The 10,728-nt window shown below is 37.9% G+C and overlaps 1 protein-coding gene across 1 annotated transcript; it reads left to right on the forward strand.

Moving 5' to 3' along the window:
- Positions 1-313: 313 nt before the first annotated feature.
- Positions 314-10,289, forward strand: SLC15A4 (solute carrier family 15 member 4). The gene is made up of 8 exons (XM_053471788.1): positions 314-1,248; positions 3,486-3,781; positions 4,702-4,870; positions 5,082-5,153; positions 6,581-6,749; positions 6,983-7,138; positions 8,488-8,646; positions 9,770-10,289. The coding sequence occupies exons 1-8, from the start codon at positions 694-696 to the stop codon at positions 9,901-9,903; spliced, it is 1,710 nt and encodes a 569-aa protein (XP_053327763.1). The 5' UTR covers positions 314-693; the 3' UTR covers positions 9,904-10,289.
- The last annotated feature ends 439 nt before the right edge of the window (positions 10,290-10,728 follow it).

Genomic DNA, 10,728 nt, shown 5'->3' on the forward strand with positions numbered 1-10,728 from the left:
GGTCAGCCACCAGGCCTGCAGATAAAAAAAGGTTATTGGAGCAAAAAATTTTTCGTCAATCCTAAAATACAGCACTGGGTTTTATGATAGGAAGTATCCATCTCTGTTCACATTATACATTAACTGTTGGGTTCCCGCCCGCTGAGTACCATAAAGGACAGTCTGACAGACTTTTCTGAGCTTGATAGTAGAAACAACGACCACCGTAACACAGTATGTGTAACTGTTACAAACTAAATACGCTACATAGTTGCAGCACTGAACAGCCAATGTAAACATCTCCCCACATTCCAGCGACACATCCCGCCCACAAACACGTGTAGTGTGAGTGTGTGTATACGTTTAGGAAGACCAAAGCTACGTCTTCTGATAGGCAGCACTTGAAGCCAATCAGGTGATAGAATGAGGGCAGGGCGACTGAGAAGCAGCCAATCGGTACCTTCGCCGAAAACTCCGCACGGTCACGAGTTATCTGGGTGATAGTAACCGGCTTGGTACTTGTCGGGTTATTGACGGACCTGGTTTGTTGCGTTACGTTGTGCGGCAGCAGACGGGATTGGCTCTGGGCTCCCGGGTGGACTATAGAGCGAAAGGACCAGGCTGTCAGTGACACCCGTCGCATTTCCGGGACTCCTGGCTTGTTATGACATGGCAGCTGCTGTGTAATTGTTTCTGTTCCCCGGACTCCCCGCTATGGAAGGCCGTGACACTGAACGGGCCCCGCTACTAGGAGGCCGGACTGAGGCCCCGGTCTCGGCGTTCGCCGGCCGCCGCCTGGCATGCTTCGCCGTGCTTCTGTCTGAGCTGCTGGAGAGAGTGGCCTTCTATGGCATTACTTCTAATCTAGTGCTTTTCCTTAATGGACCTATCTATAACTGGGAGGGTGCCCAGGCCAGCCAGGCCTTGCTGATCTTCATGGGCATAACTTACCTGGTTTCGCCCTTCGGAGGATGGCTGGCGGATGCTTGGCTTGGTCGCTTCTGTACCATCTTAATCAGCATGTTGCTGTACCTGCTGGGCATGGTGACCTTCCCCATGATCACCTACTCGGGTACCATGACTGGCTTCTGCGGGGATATCCATCTGGGTGTCATAGACAACTGCGCCACCCCTGCCAATGCCACTGCCAAGCCCTGCAAGGAGATGAGCAGGATGTACTGTGCCCCAGCAGTCTTTATAGGACTAGTCATCGTGGGCTTGGGAGTGGGATCGGTGAAGGCCAACATCACCCCATTCGGAGCAGACCAGGTATATCAAATGAAAAAAATCAGTGCACCAGGGGTGATCTGCATAAATATGACCTGTAGTGTTCTTACTGTACTTTGTGACCAGCTTCTCTCTGCACGGTTTAACATTCAACATTGGCTTCTTTTGTAAGAACACAAATTCTAGAATTGCCTTTACCACTTTCTAGTGTAAATACAGTTTTGGTGTACTAGATTACAGGCATGTTAACTAGCTGATATAGTAGATTCGGTGCCTATCATGTAGCTGGGTTTTGCAGATGCTTTCGTCTTGTGCATGATCAAAATGCTCTACAGCAATAATGATGCTAGAATTAGCAGACATAGAGAAACTTGCAAGCCATTTTCTTTTATGTATAAAAACTCTTGTATCATTTACCAACTTACAAGAAATATGGAGAATATTCAGTAATGTTTAGTTGTTTAATATAGGGATACCTGTGTAAACCACATGGTTTTTTTCTTGTGACTTTCACTTCAGATGACTCCGAATCCCACACATCATTCAGCCTACAGTGGAATGAGTATTTAACACCTTCAGCAAAGTTAGAACAAATACATGAAACTTCCACTTAAAGGATACATTGACACTGAAAAGAGATAATAAATTCTGATGGTTAGTTAACCCTCAACCTAGCTGAGACACCCCGTTTTGTGCTGTTATACGACGGACCACCCACCAGTATTTAGTTTTAATAGGTAAACTAACCTGCTAAAATATTCAGAAAAATGTGATATCAAGAAGGACGTTCTTAAATTATAATTTATGCTGTGTAGCCATCGTTCTGGCGATATAGGGCTATGTCAGGTCAGGCATGGTGATAGATGCTAATGGAAACCTGCACACTTTAGAAAACTATAAAGTAGTAAAACCAGGAGACATGGCTTCTGAGTTTATAAGTCCAAGGCCAGTTTTCTAGTTTTAAAGGAATAAAGATAAAACTAATATATTAAGTAATTTATGAATTGTCTACCCAATATTTACACAGTGGGACAATTTTTCTTTTTGTGACATATTAATATATTTTCTCTGCTTCTCGGCGTACCGCCAAGGTTGGAACAAATTATTCATACATCTAATGAGTTTAAGCAAATCATTAAATAAATGTTTCTGGATATTGAAAAGTAACACAACAACTAAGATGGAACTACTTTTAATTTGTCTTTAGATCAGGGCTTGGAGGACTCCAGGCATTAGACCAATATTTTGTCATTTTTGTGCGTTTTATGGAAATGCTTGTAACTGGACACTTCTGCCTGGCTCACCAGCTACAGAAATATGTTAGAGATCAAATATCATCTGGTTGAGAAGTAGAAGAGTATCAAAGATAACATTTAGAGAATATTTTAAATGTTAAGGTATTCCGACTTAACATCCGTGTTTTGCGGTTATGTTACCTTCTAACCGAGAATGTACTTTTGACTGCAGATGAGAACCGTTCTGCCCGGTTTTCCTGATGTAAAGGCTTGGACCTTAATCACTCATTGGTCTTAGGTTCAGGATAGCTTTATTCCACTCCTACGCATGTTTAAAGTCCCTCACTGTGCCATTCCAAATGGACCCGGACACGGACATAATCACGGTGCTAAAAATACCTCTGGGCCTGAAATAGTTGTATCTGGAGAACATGAGCCACATGATGCTGACTCAAGGATAATAAAGGAAGGATTTCAGTCATGAGCTGATGCTCTCATCTGTTGGCTGTTCTTTAGTGTTCCCGTCTCATAGGATTGGGGATTGTGCAAAATAGCAGAGTAAGCATGAGTAAAGTTTGCTATACTATAAGGCATATCACAAACAATTGGCTGTCTGGCACCGGGTGTCTAGGAGGCTTATTAAATTGAGACATTACATTTATTTATAAAGTGCCGGCAGATTCTACAGCGCTATTACAGTCAGTAGAACAACTTTCACATACAAAAGCACATACAATACAAACTGGTACAAAAGGAGATGAGGGCCCTGCTCTTGCGAGCTTACAATCTAGTACTGTAGACTGTAGTCTAAAATAGCAAATAAACGATCTGGCTTTGTTGCTGGTCAGGTATAAAGGAATTCTCTAAAACAATTCCACTGTAAGCACATGCTGAGTTGGGCGATTCCTACATTTTAAAGTACTTTGCTATGTAATGTGCAAGCGTAAGTTGGGTGTGAGCCGTTATAGAACTCTACATTAATGCCGCATATATTTTTGTGTTGTGCTTCAATTTAGCATCCTTTTTTGTGTTGTTTTCTTCTAGGTTAAAGATTGTGGACCAGAGGCAACACGTCGGTTCTTCAACTGGTTCTACTGGAGCATTAATTTGGGCGCAATCATCTCTCTCAGTGGAATTGCATATGTTCAGCAAAATGTGGGGTTTCTCACAGGCTACATCATCCCCGCAGCCTGTATTGGTGTTTCGTTTTTGGTGTTTTTGTGTGGACAAACATTTTTTATTACAAAGCCTGCAGACGGTAGCGCATTCACTGATATGTTTAGAATTTTGGCCTATTCCTGCTGCTCGCGGAAGCATTCAAGAGAGACTCCAAGAAACGTGTATGTATCTTGTGGAGCTGGTGTTGGGGTGGGTGGGGGTTCCCTTTAGTGTATGTCATGACCTCGTGTGTCATAAGGCATGTTGAAATTATTGAACCAATCGCTTGCACCGTGTGTTATGAAGGCATAATCCAGAGACATTTGACCAATGCGAATTTTTTTTTTTTATTATTATTTTTTTTTAGATCAATTTTTTTATTACATGTTTTAATTGACTTTAGAAAATAACATTTTTGCCTCGCCTAACTGCCTATATTGAAAGTAGGAAGTGTAAGCAGAATGAGAGAGAACTTAAAAAGGCTTCAGTAACTAATACATGCATGTTTTTAATGTATAATAGGGCTGTAGTGGACCTTGAATAATATAACTATAACATGCTCCTTATTCATGACTTTTCTCAGGACCACCAAACTGCGTACATTGTATAAAATTAAGATGAAATAATAAAAAGATTTGCTTGATGTATTACAGGGTCCAATTGTATTTTGCAACTGAAGAGCTCCTTTAATTTGGGGATTAAGGTATTCTGTAATCTGGGTCTGTTAAAAGCTCTAATCTTTATGGTGTTGCATGACTCCTTGCCCCGTTTTAATACGGCTGGACACATTAAAATTGCACTTTGGAGGAAGAATAATTTAAGTCTCCACGTTAGTTGTATGTAGTTGTATTGCTGGAGCCTGTTGTTTTGGACAAATGTTGTGTAATCGCTTTAGAGGTTTATAAAAATGTGTAGAAAAAAATGAGCCCCTTCCTAATAGGTAAGCCAGAAAGTGTGACTTTAGTCGGTTAATAACTGTCGCCATAATTCTTTTAAGCAAGGGATCGGTTATGCTAAATAGACGTTTTGTGTCTGGGTTTAAGTAAACAATTATTAAATATTTTGTTAATGTTACTCATTTTATTTCCTCAAGTGTCAATAGCCAGAGCAATTCTTCACATCAACAAAGGAATAATAAAGGCGTTTTAGACTCGACCAAATCCTCAAATGGAGGCCCCTTCAGAGATGATAAAGTAGAAGACGTGAAAGCCCTGGTGAAGATTATTCCAGTATTCTTGGCTCTTATTCCTTACTGGACTGTGTATTTTCAGGTCTGTATTGTGTGCTGTCTGTATTTCACCTTCTAAGATTTATTACAGCATTATGGCATTTACACCTATACAATATCCAACAATCCCTTTTAACATTTCTGTGGAATTTTTTGAAATTGTGTTAGTTGTTTAAAACCCTTTTAATACTTTCAGCATTTGATGCTAATGTTGGTGGAAGCACAATAATTAATTACATTAACTTTGTTTGCAGATGCAAACTACCTATGTTCTTCAGAGTCTTCATTTGAGAATACCACAAATATTCAACAATAAAGACCATACGGTAAGCACATTTGTTTTTTGTTTGTAGATGCTGATATTTTAAATATTTATGTAGCATATCAACCTTGTTTCAGAGGGTCATGGGTACGCATTAGTCTATCTGCAATGCTTTGCATATGTTTTCAGAATTCATGTTCTGCTTTGACCTGGTTTGTTACAGAATATGTGTCGGAATATTGAAATGTAAATAAATAACTTCATAAAATAAATTCAGGACTGTGCAACTTATACCTAAAATTGCAAAAATAAACGTCCAAAGGAGTTCCTTTAACGTTTTCCTTTATTGTAATTTATAATGAGTATACTTAGGAAATTTGGTGATAGCATCATGTCCCCTTTTTATACAGCGCTACGGAATTTGAAGGCGCTATATAAAACAATAAATAATATTACAGCTCGCTTTTATAATTCTTTAAGGGGAAAAAAGACTAGTAATGACATTACCATATATTAATATGTTAGATATTTCCTAAAAGATGAGAGTTGGTACCGTGTTAGCCGTAGAATTACAGGAGACGGAGTTTGAATGATACCTTTATTGGCTAACTGAATAAATATAGATTGCAAGCTTTCAAGACCTCTCAGGTCCCTTCATCAGGCATGTTATACAACAATGTGAAAGACCTCTCTTTAAGTATCAGTCAAATAACATGGTTAAGAATGGGAAGCAGATAACACCAAAATGTCTAAGGCAAGGTTCTTTGATCAGTCAATAGTGTTAAAATCAGAGGTGGATTGGAGTCATAAAAGGAGGCGTCAGGAGGTATTCACAACTCTAATGGGGTCAGGTTGTGTGCATGTCTGGTTTGTTAATCTACAAAGTGATAATGGGATACAAATTCCCTATCCCGGTTGAGGCCAGCATTTAAAGAGTTAAATTTAAGTATTAATTTAACCTCCCATGTTTTTCTCTACCGGAATAGGGAGTTTTGTATTGTCTGTGATCATCGCAGTTTGATCAGCTAGCAGGGGGCTGAAGACAAGGGCCTTGGAGTCCTAAGTAGTTTAGTCATTTTGATGGAAATGTAAGGTGTTTATTTGTTTGAGAAAAAAAAATGCTATTGGGTTACCGGGGTTTGAGTAAGTATTTTACTTCCAATGTTCCGGTAATAGAAATTTGTGAACTACCACATTTATTTATATATATTTTTTTTTACCAATACGGACAAAACACCAGCTTGAAAAGTTATTTCGCCCATCTGAGATTTCCATTTAGTTTACACAGAACCCTTCTTGGCATTATGTATCTTATATACTTTGTGAATTAACCCCTTAATGACAAAGCCCGTACATGTACGGGCTCAAAATGGATTGTTTTCAATGGGTTTAGAGACCGCCCATTGTCCTTAAGCGGTTAAACATGTGTTTATTAAATCCTTCCTTTTGGTTTCTGATGCTGAGCCTTTTATTTATACATGTACATTACAGTTTCCAGCGGCATGGCTAACAATGTTTGACGCTGTGCTCATTCTGATTCTGATACCACTAAAAGATAAGTTTGTGGATCCAATGCTCAAAAGAAGAGGCCTGTTACCATCATCCCTCAAGCGAATTGCAGTTGGAATGTTTTTTGTAACTTGTTCTGTACTAGCTGCTGGTAAGTGTGATCTTTTATTTCCATCATCCTGCCTAAATGAATGCAACATAATGGTTAATATGCCTTAGGCATACTTGTGCTGTTTATGTCCAACATCTAGTGCTGGGTTAATACTCCCATATAATTACTTCTGTGTCCTCTTTTTAAACCAATATCTCCACTATAATATAATATCTCCTGTATATATGTGTATTATGCACACATTTCTATTTTGCTTTGTTTTTAAACTATAGGCATCCTGGAAAGTAAAAGATTATCAATCGTGACACATGACCGAATAGCCCAGAAGATTGGAAATGTGACTTACTATGCTGCCGATCTAGCTATATGGTGGCAACTTCCCCAATACTTACTTATTGGGTTTAGTGAGATTTTTGCAAGTATAGCAGGTAAGTTCTAATAAATAAATAAATGCACTTTTCCACCGGTACAAACCATTCAAGCTGCAACGGTCAGTGTGTTCATGTGTACACTTGAGTTGTGCATTTCGATTCGTATGAACTTGTTTTTCAACGCGAATTGCCCATTTGTGCATTCGTATGAACCTCTGATAACGAGTAGGGACCCGACGAAACAAACAAAATTTCTTTAAGTTTCGTTCATCCGTTTGCTTGCTATAGTGGAGTTATCTCTCCTGTTCACACATTTTCTGGTTGACTAATTACAAAATGTTACTTTATTTTTCTGGGTCTTGCAGGTTTAAGCAACCTATAATTAGCATTTTTGGCAGCATTCCCAGAAAATGTGGTCAAGGTTCAAAGTGGGTACAATGTTAAGCTTTCATAGACCAATAAATCTAATTGATCTTGCTTTTTTTAAGTATTGGGAAGTGCAAACTACCCAGGAAACAACCAGGGACAGGGAGGAAAAGGTTAGATACAGCAAAAGGAGGGGAAAAAGGCTATAGTTAACCATTGCAATGCCAGACATATGTATACTGAAAAAATACTATCTCGGATCACTCTAAAACTAAATTTAATAAATCAATCTTCAAAAATCTCAACCAAAGACTAATTCATAATAGAGGTGCAAAATGAGGAAAATAAAAATCTCATGGATTTTGTATACTTGGTTACTTCTGCTGGGAGGCTGCCCCACATATCCACCATCCTCTCAGTAAGTAAGACATTATTACATTAAGTAAAAGTACACATCTCTGGGGGAGCATAATTAATATGCAAACTACTGTTAACCATTGTTGTGTCTGTAAGGAAAGCTGTTCATTAATTTACCTCTACAGACAAGCAAGGATTAGATTATTTAAACGTGGATGGGGGATAGGCTGATTAAGGTTTGAGTCTTTATATCAGGGAAAACTGGCTGACTAGGTGGATCGAATGTACTTGTCTACCGCCAATGTCTGTTTCTAGCAGTCTCAAAATATTCCTTGTAATTTTAAATTTATTTTTAAATATAATTCCCATTTACTGTGATTGAAGGTTTGCATGTGTAGCAGGTTAATAGGCAACAGACACATGTAGGTTGCATCATGAGATCAGCAAAGTACACCCAGTTTGCATCCCCAAAAACTTAATGCTCTTAAAATATTACTTTGAAAGTAGGACACATTGGTTTTTCATGTATTTTTTTTTGAGGGGGTCACAAATTATATAATATAGGGGTGTCCTAAACACAGACAGTGTTTCAACTCAGTCAAACACTACTTGGGCTATTGTATAAAATACCAATGAAATAATATTCATATGTGTGAGCCTGAGCCGCTTGTTTTCTTCCATAGGATTGGAATTTGCCTATTCTGCAGCACCTAAATCCATGCAGAGCGCCATCATGGGGCTGTTCTTTTTCTTTTCTGGTATTGGGTCCTTTGTTGGCTCCGGACTTCTTGCCTTAGTATCCTTACCAGGTATTGGGTGGATGAGTAGCCATACAGATCTAGGTAAATCTGTGTTTTAATCCCATGAGACTAAACAATTTGAATTTGCTTGTTTGTAATGTATTGTTAAGAACCACACCTTACTGAAAAACAATAACAATAGACTTGTTACAAAAATTACTTAGAAATATTAAGAAATGAGTGTGCATAATATTTATTCATATCTGGTTTCTAAGCTACATGTATGAATAAATAATATAACCTGTTCATATCACACACAATGCATGCATACCAAATATTTTCAAAGGCTATTTACTGATATTAGAGGTCTTGTGAGGTTATGAGTCGTTGAAAATCCAGCTGATATGTTGTCAAAGGTGTAGGAATTGGCTCCATCAGGTGTTGGTTTGTAAGGATTGCACGATTCTTTGACTTCACAAACTTCATTAGAGTACACACTTTCTAATAGGCTTCAGAAAATGTAACGTTTGGAAAAGGGTATGGGCCCATTTTGGGCCCTGTAACTTCCAAAAATATAAACCTATGCATGTTGGGGTTTTGTTTTTTTCTTGAAATTTAAGACGCATTAATGTATTTGAACTTGTTTGGGGACCATTTTCGTTGTAAAATATTTGAAAAAAACCTTGCTTTTTTTAAAATGTTCATTGTTTTAATGTATTCATACTAAAAGTTGCACTATACATCTAAAAATACCAAAGAAAGCTCTGTCTTTGAAAAAAAACCAATATATAATTTGTGTGGGTGCGAGAAAAATGAAAAGGTAAATCATGGTGAGAAAATTCAGGTCTTTGGGCCAAAACACCCGTGGTAAATAAGGGGTTAAAACCTTAGCATAACAAGACTAATGATCATATGATGAACACTACTCCCACTGAGAAAAACATGATGCATCACATGTTAAGGTATTGGAAACCACACATTTTTGTTTAAAATAGTTTTAACATAGTGAATAGACAACAGGAGGTCAGCTTTTCCAGTGGAGGTTATCTGGAAGATATCAAGCCACAGAGTTCCCCGCTGCAAGTTGAATTTTATTAGGCAACCTAGTTAAGTATCTCAGAAAGCTCAGACTTACACTTGGTTGTGTTAAGAAATCAAGTTGTAGATTGATATGCTGCTGAACATTTTGTTTAAGGATATAAGTGTTGTTTTTTTCTTTTTTCAGGTAACATTAACGACTGCCACTTGAACTTTTATTTCTTCTTGCTAGCAGCTATACAAGCAGTGACACTCCTCATTTTCCTTATAATTTCTGTGAAATACGAACGACAGCAGTCCAGAACGAATGGAAAAATCTAGCAATACCTGTATTTTTTTTTTTTTTCTTCTTCTACAAAACTGGAGCGCAGTATCGGATGACCTGGCTGATAAAGTGCCTGTAATATTCTAAATTGGACCAGTCTGTTGTAAATTTTCAGTTTTAATGACATAAGAAGTGTAAACGGAATTTGCTTTTCTCATTGCACTATTAAGGCTGTCCAGCAGTATAACCATCACACTCCAGTCCTATAGATGCCAGGCTATTAGACATTTGAGTGTACCAGATATTTGGCCAGATTCAGTAACAAACCTAGTGTTGGCCTAAAGGTTCCTCTAAACCAGGTAATGCTTATTCTTGCCAAAATAGCACTGACCAGATTTTCATGGGCTGTTGTAGATTTTAAAATAAACTTTGGTGTGCTGGGCTTTTTTGTTTTAAACTATTATTGCCATGTAACTAATTTTAAGGGGGTCCTTAACAGAAGGCATATTGGCTTATTTGCAGTCCACAGGCTTCTATTTAAAGTAACCTTAATCTAACATTTTCTGAGCATTTAGGCAATGTTTTCAAGCAAGACCTTATCAAGTGCCTAAATCTTTTATTAAACTGAGTACATTTATGGTACTTTTGTAGCAGACATTTGAGAGAAAACATTATTGTTTTATTCACATAAATTGTATTGCTATTCCACGGAAAATTACGGTGTGTTTCATGGACTACTTGTATCAAGTCATTTTGAAAAAGGTTTACTGTCTAATGATTTGTGAAGAGCAGGGTTTTTTATTTTGGCATTGGGCTAACACTAAGTGATGTGACAATTTTGTATTTCTAGACATAAAATAGTTTTTTTGTTTTTTCTTTAG

Source organism: Spea bombifrons, chromosome 1 (genome assembly GCF_027358695.1).
Source record: "Spea bombifrons isolate aSpeBom1 chromosome 1, aSpeBom1.2.pri, whole genome shotgun sequence".
In the NCBI taxonomy this organism is placed as follows: domain Eukaryota; kingdom Metazoa; phylum Chordata; class Amphibia; order Anura; family Pelobatidae; genus Spea; species Spea bombifrons.